The sequence below is a fragment of the Hemitrygon akajei genome, chromosome 1 (assembly GCF_048418815.1).
Source record: "Hemitrygon akajei chromosome 1, sHemAka1.3, whole genome shotgun sequence".
In the NCBI taxonomy this organism is placed as follows: domain Eukaryota; kingdom Metazoa; phylum Chordata; class Chondrichthyes; order Myliobatiformes; family Dasyatidae; genus Hemitrygon; species Hemitrygon akajei.
In genome coordinates, this window is record NC_133124.1 from 210,718,360 (window position 1) to 210,735,022 (window position 16,663).

Genomic DNA, 16,663 nt, shown 5'->3' on the forward strand with positions numbered 1-16,663 from the left:
CCTTACTTCCATCTTGAATGGCGACTCCTTACTCCAAAAACGTATGAAAAACTGTCACTGTTGACCCCAGAAATCCCATTGAGAATCTCTTATGACTCAACAGTATCGCCCCTCATCTTTCTAAACTCCAATGGGCATCAGTCCAACCACTCACCACGTTGGATACGTTAGGAGAGGCTCCATGCTGTAGTAACTTGGTGACAATATTCAGGTTTCCCATGAAGGCAGCGACATGGAGTGGTGTCAGCCCTGACTGGAATACAAGCATACAGACAGAGAACACCAATTACAAATCACAGAAGGCCATTGGATGCACTCAGAGGTATGATTTTCTTTTACCAAGTCAAGTTTGATGATCTAGGGTTAAAATAGCTCACGTCTTGTCTAATGGGGCATCACATGGTCACTTCACACTTTATACTACAGTGCTGGCAAGGTTGTGACTTACTGTCTGGCCTTATTTTTTTGTCCTCTAAAGCTGATCCTTGCTCTTCAACCACAATATCAGTACCCACACCAGCAGGTTCAGGAACAGTTGTTATCCTTCAACCATCAGACTCCTGAATCAGCATGGATAATCTCACTCACCTCAACCCTGAACTGATTCCACAACCCATCGACTCACTTTCAAGTACTCTACAACTCATGTTCTCAGCATTAATTATTTATCTATCTATCCATTTATTGATTGATTGATTTTCCTTTTCTGCACAGTGCATCTTCTTTTGCACATTGATTCTTTGCTAGTGAGTAATTTTTCGTTGACTCTATTGTAACTCTTTGTTCTACTGCGAATGCCTGCAAAGAAGTGAACATCGCAGTAGTCTATGAGCACCCACAAGAAAGACACACTTCTTGACATATGGAGAGTGGAATCACGGTTGTGAAAAGGGGAAGGGAGCAGGAAGCACCAGAGAGACAATCTGTAAAGAACACAAACATGAGATGAAGGGTCTCGGCCTGAAATGTTGACCGTTTACTCTTTTCCATAGGTGGTGCCTGGCCTGCTGAGTTTCTCCAAATGGCCTTGCCTGCTGCCACCTGCCACTCCTTCTCTGTCACAGTCTGAAACCCCCTCCCATGGCACTCCACTCTTGCCATTCCCAACATCCTTTGCTCCCACCACATTTACAACCTCACTCTCCCCTTCACACTGACAAAGATAGTACTGTGCAAAAGTCTTAGGCACCCTGGCTATATAGAGTACATATGTGCCTCAGACTTCTACACAGTACCCTACATACTTTGATAATAAAGGTACTTTGAATTTTTAACCAGTAATTGTTGCAGATACTCAGCAGGTCAGGCAGTAGCTGTGGAAAGTAAAACAGAATTAACATCCCAGATTATCAGAACTGATAAAGGGTCTATGACCGGAAACATTCACTCTCTTTCTCTCTCCACGGACACTGCCTGACCTGCTGAGTCTTTCCAGGATTTTGATTTCTGACAGCTGCAGAATTTTGGACAAAAGGAATCTTTTGTCCAAATTCTGGAAATCTTTGAGCAACATGCATTGCTGCTGCCCGACCAGCTGAGTTCCTCTGGCATGAGGGGCAGAATTTCTGAGGAGAATACGAATAAGGTGCAGAGGCTCAAAACTTTCCTTCAGGGGGCACCTTATGTCTTGGTGACTCTAATTTCAGGCCAGTGCTCTCCTTCCAACCTGCTTTGTCAACCATTAATTCAAGACAGGATAATCCTCTTTCTTCGTAAAGGGCAACTGTTATAAATGGTTTCTGCATTACCTGGTGATTTTTACAGATGGAATTGTGCTAATATCACATTCGCTTACCTCAGTTACAGCCTCCAGCGATGCTCCATGTTTCAGGAGCAGGTCCATCACCCTGATATGATTCTTCTTGCATGCAATATGCAGTGGGGTGAAGCCATTCTAGGAAAGGGAAAGGGACCGGCACGTTAGCGAAGGCAACTCAGCTCATTATACACAGACATGAGGGAACAATGTGATACTTATTTTATTTTCCTTTTTCAAAGGAGGTTTGTTAGGTAACGGCAGCATCACAATGTTTCAGTATTCCATCGTTCACAACCTTTACAGTCAATAGCCTCAAATTACAACACAGCCGACTGTATCCAATATACAAAGAGGAGAAATTCTGCAGATGCTAGAAATCCAAAGCAGCACACACAAAATGCTGGAGGAACTCAGCAGGTCAGACAGCATCTATAGAAAAGAGTAAACAGTTGGCGCTTTAAGCTGAGCCCCTTCATCCGGTCCTGAAGAAGTGTTTAGGCCAAAAATATTGACTGTTTACTCTTTTCCATAGATGCTGCCTGGCCTGCTGAGTTCCTCCAGCATTTTGTGTGTGTTGCCTGTATCCAGTACACACTCAAGCCCATGAAGAGCCCAGCTATTACGGAAAAACCCAAGTGCACCCGTGGACACCGTGTGCTCCTTCTCAGGAGGTCCACAGGCATGGATATAACCCCAGAAGTGGGCCAGGCACAATCAGCTCAAGCAGAATGTTGGACCTGTGAATGGATACTCAGGCCAGGACCAGGAGAAAAGCAACTGGAAGATTCCCTCGAGTGATGCACTAACGTGCATCCCTCCCCCTCCCCCCACACACACAAACAGTGTGACCACAGTGTCTCTACCTTCTGCAAAGGCTTAAGAAAGTCCATCTCCCACCCCCCATCCTCATCACATTCTACAGGGGTTGTGTATTGAGAGCATCCTGAGCAGCTGCATCACTGCCTGGTTCTGAAATTGCACCATCTCGGATCGCAAGACCCTGCAGCGGATAGTGAGGTCAGCTGAGAAGATCATTGGGGTCTCTCTTCCCGCCATCATGGACATTTACACTACACGCTGCATCCATAAAGCAAACAGCATTATGAAGGACCCCATGCACCCCTCAGACAATCTCTTCTTCCTCTTGCCTTCTGGGAAAAGGCACCGAAGTTTTCGGGCTCTCACGACCAGACTATGTAACAGTTTCTTCCCCCAAGCTATCAGACACCTCAATACCTAGCACCTGGCCTGACACCTTGCCCTATTGTCCTGTTTATTATTTATTGTAATACCTGCACTGTTTTGTGCACTTTATGCAGTCCTCTGTAGGTCTGTAGTCTAGTGTACTTGTTTTGTGTTTTTTTTTCCTCTGTGTTGTTTTTTATTACGTAGTTCAGCCTAGTTTTTGTACTGTGTCATGTAACACGATGGTCCTGAAAAACGTTGTCTCATTTTTACTATGTACTGTACCAGCAGTTATGGTCGAAATGACAATAAAAGTGATTTGACTTGACTTGAACATGGGGCTGAAGTGTGACCAAAACTTGAGGAGCAGTCTCTTCAGGTACTCAGACAGACACTGCAACCTTTTGCGCTCCACATACATGATACACCAACTTCTCCCAGCCACGTGAATGCAGGCTGGCTGAGGAGACCACGACCCAGCTTAGGAATCTGTTCCATGGTACTGATCTGTGCTACTCTCTCCCTCAGGGCTCCAGTGTAAAGAGGGAGGACTCCCATGTAGAGAAATCTATTGTGGACTGAGAGTGGGAAGGGGGCAGGGACAGGGTAATCATGGTTGGGAAAAGGGGAAGGGAGGGAGTGGGAAGCACCAGAGAGATCAATAAACCAATTGTTCAGAATCAAATGACCTTGCCTGGTGTCTCAGGGTTGGGTGTGTCTGCACCCACCCTTGGCACTCCTTCTCTGTCACTTGTCCCACACCCCTCACCCGGAGCTCCACCCTTGCCATTCCCAACATCCTTTGCTCCCACCAGATCTAAAAACTCGCTCTCCACTCAATGTTGACAAATACAGTTTACTGTGCAAACGTCTTAGGCACACTAGCGATAGACTTTTGCCCAGTAATGCATAAAAAGCTAATAGAGTTAGAAGCTGAAGAGAATTTGGAATGAATAAAGAGTGGGACAAATGCAGGATTGGTGTAACATGGTGGGCGTGGAGTTGGTGGGCTGAGTGGACTATTTCTATGCGGCATGACGCCTGACTGCTCTTTTCTACAGGCCGTGCTCTCTTCTCACAGGTAGAAGGTACAGGAACCTCAGGACTCGCAGCTCCCAGTTTAAAAACAGTTACTACCCCTCAACCATCAGACTCTTGAATAAAAGGGGATAACTACACCCACTTGCCCCATCATTGAGATGTTCCCAGAATCAATTATCTCACTTTAAGGGCTCTTTATCTCATTACCCCATATTCTTGTTATTTATTTATTGCTATTTATTTATATTTGTATTTGCACAGTTTGTCATCTTCTGCACTCTGGTTGATCTTTCATTGATCCTGTTGTAGTTACTATTTTATAGATATTTTGAGTATGACCACAAGAAAATGAATCTGAGGGTTGTATCAAAGTACATATATATACTTTGATAATAAATTTACTTTAAACTTTGGTTTACTTGTGGATGTCTTTCTACCTATTGGGAACTATAAAGCCAAATACAATCGGCTGTTTGAGAAGCTTAAGTATTGATTCAAACATAGTAGAGGGAGGTGGGCTGTAAAATTAGAGATTGAAAACCAAACACAATCCTGGTGGATCTAATCCACTCCTATTCCCCAGCGCATCCACGTGCTTCTTCAGCCAGGCATTTATGATGGTGAGTTTGGGGCAGGTCTAGAACAGGGGAGGTACTTTATGGGGAAGCTTGGGTAGCGGCCCCCAGTTCTTCAACAGCAATCATAAAATCGAGCATGTAAATACAACTTAGAGTGAAAGATACACTACGTGGGTTAATTGGACACTGTAAATTGTCCCTGATGTGCAACTGAGTGTAGAATCTGGGGGTGGGGGGAACTAATGCTAAACAGGGAATAATGAAAAAATGGGATCAAGGTAGGATTTATGTAAATGGTGGTTGGAGGTCAGAATGGAGTCAGTGGGCTGAATGGCCTGTATCTGTGCTGTCAGGTCAAGTGACCATGAACTTGGCAAAGAGGGAGCTTTTGGAGAATATCTTGATGAAGAGATGAAGCTAGGTTTATGATTACAATAATATGGACAATGTTTCTATTTGCATTCAGTCATAAAGTACTATAGCACAGAAACAGGCCCATTGAGTCTGTGCAAGCCTGGTCTTTTGCCTACTCCCAACTACATTGTAAAAGAAATTCCCCTTCAGATTCCCCTTTAATATTTCACCTTTCACTCTAAACCTATGACCTCTAGTTCTCCAGATTGAGGGGGACTTGATAGAGGCATTTAAAATGATGAGTGGTATAGATAGAGTTCACGTGGATAGGCTTTTTCCATTGAGAGTAGGGGAGATTCAAACAAGAGGACATGAGTTGAGAATTAGGGGGCAAAAGTTTAGGGGTATCACGAGGGGGAATTTCTTTACTCAGAGAGTGGTAGCTGTGTGGAACGAGCTTCCAGTAGAAGTGGTAGAGGCAAGTTCAATATTGTCATTTAAAGTAAAATTGGATAGGTATATGGACAGGAAAGGAATGGAGGGTTATGGGCTGAGTGCAGGTTGGTGGGCCTAGGTAAGAGTAAGCGTTCAGCACGGACTAGAAGGGCCGAGATGGCCTGTTTCCGTGCTGGAATTGTTACATGGTTATATGGTTATATGTTTCCTGTTTCCCTCAGCACCCACTGCAAACTTAGAAAGCTTGATAACTGTCCCATGTCTAGCCAAAGTCAAATCCAGAAGATGTTTTTAACACATTAAGCCTAGCCTTACTAAAATGTTAAGTCCTTGGCTTGCAAATCACTTTTAATTAATGACTTAATTATCAGGCACAGCCTTGATTTTGTGTTTCTAACAGAGATTTGGCTAGACCAAAACAACATTGCAGGAGATGTTATCGAATCAGCTCCTCCTAATTTCAGTTTTATTAGTGAGACCAGGATAAAAAAATGAGGGGGAGGACTAGCCGCCTGTGTAATAATTATTATCAGTGTAAGCAGATATCGTGTGGAACATTTGCATCTTTTGAATACCTTGCTTTTCAGCTGAAATCATCCTGTTGTGCTTCATTTTTAACTATACACAGGTCACCAAAATATTGTGCAACCTGTTTTGGTGACTTTGCTGAACTACTGTCTATGATTTGCATTGACTTTGTCTGGGTGGTCATTGTCGGTGATTTTAATATTCACGTTGGTAACCCCAAGGACAGTAGTGCTAATGAACTGCTCGGTAAACTGGACAATTGTGGATTGACACAGCACGTGACAGGGCCCCCACACACCAAGGGCCACACCCTTGACCTTGTCACTTCCAAAGGTCTTAACACTTCTGAGACTGTGGCAACCGATGTTGCTCTTTCCGATTATTTCTGTGTTTTCCTTGAAATTATTATGTCTCTATTCACGAGCACTCAAACTGAGGTAGTCACAAAATGTTTTATCACTGAAAATACCAAAGGTGTTATTCCCACAGGCCTTTTCTCCCACACCTGTCTTCTCTCCGGCTTCAGTCAATGCTCCTGAAGACCATCTCCATTTTAAAATTACAGATGTCATTGATGCAATCACCCCCTCAAAAGTAAAAGTAGTTTCTGGGAAGAAAAAAAGCACCACGGAGAAAGAAGCAGCACACGCAAAGTGCTGGAGGAACTCAGCAGGCCAGGCAGCATCCATTGAAAAAGAATACTGCCGACATTTTGGGCCGAGACCCTTCAGCAGAATGGCAGAAAAAGGATGAGGAGTCAGACTTAGAGGGTGGGAGTGGGAGGGGTGAAGTAAAGAGTTGGGAAGCTAATTGGTGAAACAGATACAGGGGTGGAGAAGGGGGAATATAATAGGAGAGGACAGAAGGCCATGGAAGAAAGAAATAGGGGGAGGAGCACTAGAGAGAGGTGATGGGCAGGCATGGAGAAACACCTCACTGGTTTAAACTCTGAAAAAGAGTGTTGAATAGCTGAATGCAGGTGCTGGAAAATAAAACTCCAGGTCTATTACGGCAGTTATGAAGAAACTCTGCATCTATAATTTAGAGTTGAGACATGCAAGGCAGACCTTCTTCTCTGATATTAAAAACAAAAACAGCAATAATGCATGTGCCCTATCTGCTCAAGTTGACAGGCTCACACATTCTCCTTTATCAGTAGCATCTGAGCTTCTATCTACATAGTCATATAATGACCTTGCGTTCTTTATTACTGAAAAAATTCAGAAGATTAGTGTCTCTGCATCAGGTCAGAAGTCAGTTCATCCTTTCACTCACTTAGAATTAATTTAGTTAAGATGACACAATGCAAACCTACTGACTATATATTTTCCCTACAACCTTTTTAAAAGATGTTTTTAATTGCATGATGCCAGACATTCTGCAAATAGTCAACACTTCTCTTCTATCAGGCTGCTTCCCCAAATCCCTGAAAACTGCAGTTATTGAGCCTCTTTTAAAAAAGAACAACCTAGATGCCTCAGTAATTAATAGCTACAGGCCTGTATCAAACCTTGCACGTTAAAGTAAAATCATTGAAAAGGTTGTTTATCAGAAAATTAATAGCTTTTTGGCACTAAGAAACTGTGTGGATGTTTTCCAGTCTGGAGTTCGAGAACACCAAAGCACCGTGACTGTTCTGGTCAAGGTTTTAAATAACATCTGCTTAAACTATGATGTTGATAAAATTTCAGTTTTGGTTTTACTGGATCTTAGTGCTGCTTGTGACACAGTTGACTGTGACATATCACCGGACAGACTTGGAAAATCCGGTGGGACTTTCCGGTACAGTCCTAAAGTGGTTTAAATCGTATTTACAGGACAGGGACTATCTTGTTTCAATAGGTAGCTGCATATCTGATCGAACAAAAATGACATGTGGAGTGCCTCAAGGGTCCACACGAGGACCTCTTCTGTTATGTGCTCCCTCTAGCTCAAATCATGGTAAGCAACAAAATATCTTACAGTAGTTATGTGGATGACACAGATTTATATAACAGTGCCATCCAGTGACAGATAACAGTGCCCATACAATCACTAAAAAACTGTATTGAACAAATCACTGACTGTATGAGCCAAAATTGCCTCCAGTAAACAAAGAGAAAATTGAAATAATTGTTTTCGGTGCCAAAAAAGAACGATTAAAAGTCAGTGCTCACTTAGAATCCTTGTCCTTACAGACCACAAACCAAGCCAGAAACGTTGGTGTTGTGATGAACCCTGTCTTAATTTCTGACTGCCACATTAAGAAAGTCGACCTACCACCATCTTAAATATATAGTGAGAGTTAAAGGGCTTAAATCTCAGCAAGATCTAGAAAAACTCGTCCATACATTTATTTTTAGTAGGCTTGACTACTGTTATGGCGCTTTCACAGGTCTCGGCAAAAAGTCCCTCAGATAGTTGCAGCTCAATCAGAACACTACTGCTAGAGTCCTCACTAAGACCAAGAAAGTAGAACACATCACTCCAGTTCTCAGATCACTGCACTGGCCTCCTGTCCATCAGAGGATTGACTTTAAAATATAACCACTGGTTTGTAAACCACTGAACGGTCTAGGGCCAAAATACATCTCCGATCTCTGGCTGCATTATGAACCTTCCTGAGCCCTCAGGTCATCTGGGAGCAGGGCTGCTTACTGTCCCCAGGGTCAAACCTAAACATGGTGACACAGCTTTTAGTTACGATGCTCCACATATCTGGAATAACCTTCCAGAGGATCTGAAGTCTGCCCAACTTTAAGCTCTTTTAAATCGAGGCTTAAAACATTTCTTTTCACTGTAGCTTTTAATTAGAATCCCCTGCACTGTAACTTCTATTTATATCTATTTTTTGTGTGATTTTATTCTGTTACGTATTGTCTGAAATTTGATGTTTGATGTTTATATCTTGTTTTATGTAAAGCACTTTGAACTGCCTTGTGTTTGAAAAGTGCTATACAAATAAACTTGCTCGCTTGCTCTCTCACCTTATCTCCTTACCGACCCAACACCTCCTGGTGCTCCTCCCCCTTCCTTTTCTTCCATGGTCTTCTATCCTTTCCTATCAGATTCCCCCTCCTCCAGCCCTCTATCTCTTTCACTAATCAACTTCCCAGCTCTTTACTGCACCCCTCCCTCCTCCCAGTTTCACCTGTCACTTGCCACCTTGTACTTCCTCCTGCCCTCCACCCACCTTCTTACGCTGATTTCTCCCCTTCCTTTCCAATCCCGATGAAGGGTCTCAGCCCAAAACGTTGACCGTTTACTCTTCTCTGTAGACGCTGACTGGCCTGCTGAGTTCCTCCAGCATTCTGTGTATGTTACCTCTAGTTCTAGCCTCACCCAACATGAGGGGGAAAAGCCTACATGCATTCTCCCTATCGATACCCCTCAGAATTTTGTCTATCTCTATAAGATCTCCCCCCATTCTCCTGCACTCCACAGAATGAAGTCCTAACCTATTTAACCTTTCCCTGTAACTTAGGTCCTCAACTCCTGGCAACATCCGTGTAAGTTTTCTCCGCGCTCTTTCAAGCTTGTTGGTATATTTCCGGTGGTTAGGTGGCCAGAACTGCACACATTTTTTTTCCCTTTTGTTTTCATTAGGCTGAATTTAAAGTTTAAAGATTATTTGTCACAAGTGAATCAAGACATACTGTGAAATGCATCGTTTGCCTTAAAGGACCAGCACAGAAAGGGCATGTTCTGCGGGGGAGCCCACAAGGGACGCCATGGTGTCAACACAGCATGCCCACAACCTACTAGCCCTTTATGTCTTCAGAACATGGGAGGAAACTAGAGCGCTTGGAGGAAACCCACACAGTCCTGGGGAGAATGAACAAGCTTTTTGCAGACAGCAGTGGGAATTAACCTCCGACCATTATCACTGTGGAGAGTTACGCTGGCCACTACACTGTGTGTTGTGTGTACACAATATTACGCAGTGTATTACACAATCCTGAAGGACGGTCTCGGCCTGATACTGCGACTGTTTTACCTGCTGGGTTCCACCAGCACTTCACATGTGTTGCTTTGGATATCCAGCATTGGCGGGATTTCTCGTATCAGTATTACGCAGCCTGTTTCTCGTTAAAACTTAATGTAATGAAGGAGATCCCGAATCCATTCATAATCATTCATTTCTTTCAGAGCTGCTGCACGCGCAGACTTACCAGGGCTCGGGCACTGGGCTTTGCTCCCTTGTCCAGGAGGACCTTGGCCACCTTGTGATGCCCACAGTGAGATGCCACGTGGAGTGGGGTCAGGTTATCGAGCGTGACGTCGTCGATTTCGGCTTGGTACTGGAGCAGGAGGCGGACGCAGTCCAGGTGGTCACCCTGTGCTGCCATGTGGATGGGGGAGAGGCCGTTCTAGAGGGAAAAGAATGAACAAGGCGTGGGCAACACACACTTTGTCCAAGTCCGAGGTACAAACTGGTTCATTCACTTAAGGGAGTCAGCAAACACATCACACAGGGAATTAACACAGCCTGATGACAACCCCTTATAACATCACATAGTACAGTGTGCACATGGATTATTACACAGACTGTATACATGGACCACAGCACAGAGCACACACAGAATGAATGATGTCTCTGGACCTGTACTCTTTGGAGTTCAGACGGATGGGGGAGTGGGGGGACCTCATTGAAACCTACTGAATACCGGAAGGTTAGATTGAATGGACGTGGAGACAATGATTCCATTCACCTGGGATCCAAGGTGAAGATACGGAATAAAGGGATGTCCCTTTAAAACCGAAATGAGGAGAAATTCTTCAGCTCATCTGGAGAACTTATGACCCAGGACTAAGTTTTGAACCTACAGAGAATGACATGACATGGTGAAGGGAGTCAGGGCACTGAGTTCAGACGGGGAAGTCCGAGAATAGGGCAAAATCAAAGTCAAGTTTATTGTCACATGAACAGGTACACGTGTGCACAGGCCCAATGAAAAACTTACTTGCAGCAGCATCACAGGCATATAGCGTCATTTTAAGCAGCATTCATAAGGAAAACACAAACTGAGCATAAATTATACACAACTTTTACAAGAAAAAACACAAATAGAATAATAGAAAGTCCACTTTAATGCAAAGTGTTGCTACAATGTAGTCATTAGGGTTGCTCTCACTGGTTCTCACTAGAATGTTACCTGGGTTTCAGCACCTAAGTTGCAGGGAAAGGTTGAACAAGTTAGGTCTTTATTCTTTGGAGCGTAGAAAGTTGAGGGGGGACTTGATAGAGGTATTTAAAATTATGAGGGGGATAGATGGAGTTGACGTGAATAGGCTTTTTCTATTGAGAGTAGGGGAGATTCAAACAAGAGGACATGAGTTGAGAGTTATGGGGCAAAAGTTTAAGGGTAACACGAGGGGGAATTTCTTTACTCAGAGAGTGGTAGCTGTGTGGAACGAGCTTCCAGTAGAAGTGGTAGAGGCAGGTTCGGTATTGTCATTTAAAAAAAAAATTGGATAGGTATATGGACAGGCTGAGTGCAGGCCAGTGGGACTAGCTGAGAGTAAGCGTTCGGCACGGACTAGAAGGGCCAAGATGGTCTGTTTCCGTGCTGTAATTGGTATATGATTATATGGTTCAAGAAGCAAATAGTTGAGGGGAAGTAGCTGTTCTTGAAGCCAGTCGTGTCAGACCTCAGGCTTCTGTGCCTCCTGCCAATGATGGCTGCAAGAACTGAAGGATGAAGAGTCAGAGTGGAAGGTTGATTGGGACAATGATCATGAGTAGTTTACCTGGGTGAACTGTGGCTTTGACTTGTGATTGCCCTTGGAAGGGCAGTGTATGGGGTTGGTATGGGGCAGAGAGGAACCTGCAGCACCTTTTCTGTCCCACTCACACGGGCCCTTAACCTACCTTGGTTTTGGCCATAATCGGAGCATTGCGATCCAGTAGAATCTCAGCAATCTGCACGTGGCCATTCCTGGCAGCGCAGTGAAGAGGCGTCAGCTCATCCTGAACAAAGAACATGCACATAAACACACACACACACACACACACACACACACACACACACACACACATGCACACAAGGTTAAGTGCCAGTCTCAACTCAGGACTTCAGCCAACGGTTGCACAGCAATCCTGAGAAAACATAGATCAGTGTCCTTAACAACCGACTGCTGTTAGCGGGCCAAAGAAACATAATCATCGATGTCCACCACTATCTCAGTAGCAAGCACCTAATCCAGTCTTACTGATGCTGATCAGCAAACTGCGGATGCCAAGTGGGCTTCCGAATGTTGTCACAGTGTGAGGCTCTCTCTTAATGACGTGGCTCCCCTTAGCGGCAAATGCAGATGTGAGTTGCAGAACCACATGTCTTGACATCACAGGTGAGCCAGTTATATCAAAGTTCGAGTTCAAAGAACTTTTATTCTCAAAGTATGTTTGCAGTATACCACCCTGAGGTCTGTCTCCTCCCACAGACAGTTATGAAACAAAAAACCATAGAATCCATTCAAAGAAAAATATCAAACGTCCCCCTCAACACACACTAAACAAAACACCTTTTGAAGATCTATTATAATCCATTATCCTTACCTCTCCACATTGATTTTAATTCTGGTGCTCAAGTAAGGCCTTTCCATTTGAAATCTACACTAACCTCCACATTTCACATTTAGTTTCTGGATGTTTTTAGAGTCATAGAAAAGTACAGCACAGAAACAGGCCTTTCAGTCCATCTGGTCTGTGCTGAACCATTTAAACAGCTTAATCCCATCCACTTGAATGTGGACCACAGCCCTCCATGCCCCTCGCAACCATGTACCCATCCAAACCTCTTTGAAATTGAGCTTGCATGCATTTTTTGGAGTCTTAGAGAGATGTAGCAGGGATTTAGGCTCTTTGAACAATGATGTCCACACTAATCATCAACCAACCATTTTACAGCAACCTTTCGGCAATCTCGATATTTTTCATCCTCCATGTTCCCATCAACTGTTCCAATTCCTCCCACCCTCAGACCAGGGGTAATTTACAGTGGTCAATTAACCTACCAATTCAACTGTCTTGGCTTGCGGGAAGTAACCCATGAAATCACGGGGAGTATATGCAAATCACATGTAGGTCTGGACCGAGCTTGGGTTTCTGGTACTGTTAGCCAGTGACTCCATTACCTGTGCCCTTGACCAAAAATTTTATTCTTTTGTCATCTACAGACATCAAATAAACTGATCTACAGTGCCAAGACTTCCTCACTCTTCTTTTTCAACAGGGTATAGTCCAGATAAGAGGTGGCAAACCTTTTTGAAAAACAGTGCCCAAATTGCTGATAATTCTCTCAAAAATTCTCTTGTGTGCCATGGTAATTTTGAGTAGAGATTGCACTGAACAATAAAGATTTTTCTTCCTGAGTTCTTTTGGGTCTATCTTGTGGATTTTGGGCTGCTGATCATGAAAATCACCGTGAAACCTTCTCTATCATGCACCATTTAAAAAAACCCGCTATATTTGTTACTTCAATTCATAATTTAAGTCGGAATAATTGATGCTAAGATTTTTGGTCCACAAATCAAATGGGTCATCAACGACAGGCAAATCAAAGAACTTCGAGTGGTACCAGAGAAAATCGCATGAAAGGCATTCAAGGAAGTTGTTGAAAATTTTCTTGGCAACAACAGAGCATCAAACTATGTGCAGCTGGTTAACAACATGGTTTTCAGGCATACAAAACCATGAGGTGCAACATGTTACTGGAAACTGATTTTCTACATTCGCATTTAGACTTCTTCCCTGCAAATCTTGGTGCTGTCAGTGATGAGCATGGTGAAAGGTTTCACCAGGACATCGCAGTCATGGAGAAACAATATCAGGGCAACTGGAATCCGTCAGTACTGGCTGATTATTGTTGGACACTTAAGCAAGAAGCCTTAGACACTGAGCACAAACAAAAATCATCAACAAAGCATTTTTAGTTTTGGTGAACTATTGCAAAGCGTCAGCACTATTATTCAATTAAACACATTATATTCAGTAAAAGTTAATTTCTTGTTTCTCCAAATCCCTACGTGATACAAGTAGTTTGAAATTATATTTGCTTCAGCTTCAAGTGGTCCATCATAAACAAAAAAAAATTCTGAGAAAGCAACACTTGAAAAATTTGTTGTCCAATGTTATCACTGATTGATGAATTTAATAACAATAATTATAGATCTTTTATAGTGGAAAAAAATGAGCCCTGCTGTGTATTTACATGTATTCATTGTTTTATTAATAATTAAAATATAACAGAGATACATTAAAATCAATGAAGCATTTTAGAAAACCTGTTCAAAAATTATTAATATTAATCTTTTAAAGACAATTAAGAAATATCTATATTTCTAAATACAACTATTACTATCTGCAAGGATTTCAAAACCTATCACCCAATACCACGTGTTCTCACAACCATCTAGATGGCGCCAAACCACCATGGGGTGATTCCTATGAAAACATCTCACAGCTCTCAAGTTGTAAAAAAATTATCTGCTGCTTCACTTGGCAGTAAAAATAATCATTATTTATCTTTTTACAATGGGTGCAGTTTATAGATTTGAGGGGCAGCACTAAGACAAAATTTCCGCGCATGCCATCTTAGGGTTGTATGCCCATAGGCTCCTATGTTAATCCTATGTATTGATTGAACAGTAGCGGAGTGGCGGGGTGGAGATACGCCTTTACCAAAGGAAGCGTGAGGCGCTTCTTCCCTCTTCTAGCCTGCAGGTCACCCTTGGGCAAGGTGTAGCACCTGCTTAGTCCCCCCCCGATGAGGGTCATGTGAAGTCATGGGAGCAGCTGGTGCATATCTCAAGCCCTGGTTATGCGACCACTGATGCCAGGCAGACAATCTCTGAGAGTATTGATCATGGCTGGGGTCACCCGCCTTGTAAAGGCTGTCCAGAAGAAGGCAATGGCAAACCACCTCTGTACTTTTGCAGAAAAATTTGCCAGGAATAATCAAGTCAAGTCAAGTCACTTATAATCATGGTCATGGATAAAGAAAGGAATGGGAACAGCAGTATGAGGGGTGTCTTCCCCACAGGCAGAAATCCCTCGCAAATTAGGGACGGATAAAAGATCATGGCCATCTACGTCATACGACACAGCACATGATGATGATGATGACTGTTTGAACAGCCCCTCATGGCCCTGTGATAATAATACTAAGCTCTCCCTGTTTGGGCCTCTACCCATGGGAGTGAATAGAGCCTTGATGTTTTAATGCCACTTTCAAATTACAATGGAGACTAGGAAAGTCAAGAGGTTAAAACCTCCTCCTTAGATGATTCAGCAATGTGAAATTAAAAGGATTTATGTATATAATTTTAGCAGAACTTAATTATTTATTATAGCAAACAATCTGCAGGAGGAACTTAAACGCTCAAGCAATTATTGAGGTGGTGGGGGAGGAATTGACAATGCCTCAGACTGAAATCCTGCAGGGTCCTGCAAGGTCTCAACACGAAGACCTGACAGTTCTTTCACCCCCCACCCACCCTCCCAATGATGCTATTTGACCTGTTGAGTTCCTCCAGCAGAATCACTTACTGCTCCAGATTTCAGCATTTGCCGTCTCTTGTGTCTCCTCCTCCTAACAACACATTACGTTGGGAGTGAAAGTACGATCTTACGGCAACTGTAAAGTTGCATCAAAACTTCCCAAGCTTTACACTGTACTGTACATTCCATCAACTTTTTAATCTCCTGCTAACTTCTTGTGATCATGAGATTAGTCCAATTTATATGAAGTTGTCACATTTTATCGTAGTCCTTCATTTAAATAGCATCCTGCTTTTTTTTTAAAGAATGTTGAACATGGAAGAGTACAGTACAGGAACAGGCCATTCAGCCCACAATGTTGTGCTGAACCAGCTAAAAAACAAATCAAAACCACCCAAAAACGAATCCCTCCAACCTACACAATGTCCATATCCCTCCATCTTCCTTACGCCCATATGCCTATCTAAACATCTCTACATAGCCTCTAATGTATTTGCCTCTACCATCACACCAGGCAGCACATTCCTGGCATCCACCACTCTCTGAGTAAAAAGCTTACCCCCCACATCCCCTTTGAACCTACCCCCTCTCACCTTCAATGCATGGCCTCTAGTATAGCCATCCCTAAATGGATCATCTCACATATCCCCGACATACTCTACCTCTCAACTGCTTCCCAACCCACACACTCCTTTCAGTGCTCCTTTGTATCCATTTTGCCACTTGCATTCCCACATGTCTTTGCATCACCAGCAAACTGGCTACGGTACATTAATATATAAGCCCTTTCACTGAAGTAGTTAATATAGATTATAAATACTGTAAATCAATTACAAATAGTTACAGCTTGCCAGTTTGAAAATATCCCATTTATCCTGACTGTGATTGTCGTCAGTTTAGTAAGTGATCTGAAGCCTTAATTTGCACAGTTATGTTTCTATGTGGCATTATATTGAATACTTACTGGAAGCTCAAAGCTGCCGTTTCCCCTTTGTCCACTCAGCCCATTACGTCCTCAAAGAACATAACTAGTCAAGCACAATAACCCTTTCATAAAAAACAGGTTTTATTGATTTTCATTTTCTAAGGATCTTCTTCTTAATAATGGATACCAGCATTTTCCCATATAGCAATACACTCAATGTGCTGGTGGAGCTCAGCAGGTCAGGCAGTTTCTATGGATAGGAATAAACATCTCGGACCAAAACGTTGACTGTTTATTCCCCTCCATAGATGCTGCCTGACCTGCTGAGCTCCTTCAGCACATTGTGTGTATTGCTC

At 43.1% G+C, this 16,663-nt stretch overlaps 1 protein-coding gene across 15 annotated transcripts in view; it reads right to left on the minus strand.

The window, feature by feature from the left end:
* Positions 1-16,663, minus strand: part of LOC140735009 (ankyrin-1-like) — a 454,172-nt gene that overhangs the window by 147,919 nt on the left and 289,590 nt on the right. For 14 of the 15 annotated variants that reach the window (XM_073059891.1, XM_073059867.1, XM_073059847.1 and 11 more), the window contains exons 9-12: positions 11,753-11,851; positions 10,053-10,250; positions 1,796-1,894; positions 155-253 (exon numbers count right to left, since the gene is read on the minus strand). In XM_073059891.1, the coding sequence (XP_072915992.1) occupies positions 155-253; positions 1,796-1,894; positions 10,053-10,250; positions 11,753-11,851 (495 nt within the window). The remainder of the gene's footprint in view (positions 1-154; positions 254-1,795; positions 1,895-10,052; positions 10,251-11,752; positions 11,852-16,663) is intronic. The other variant, XM_073059868.1, reaches the window with a different exon arrangement.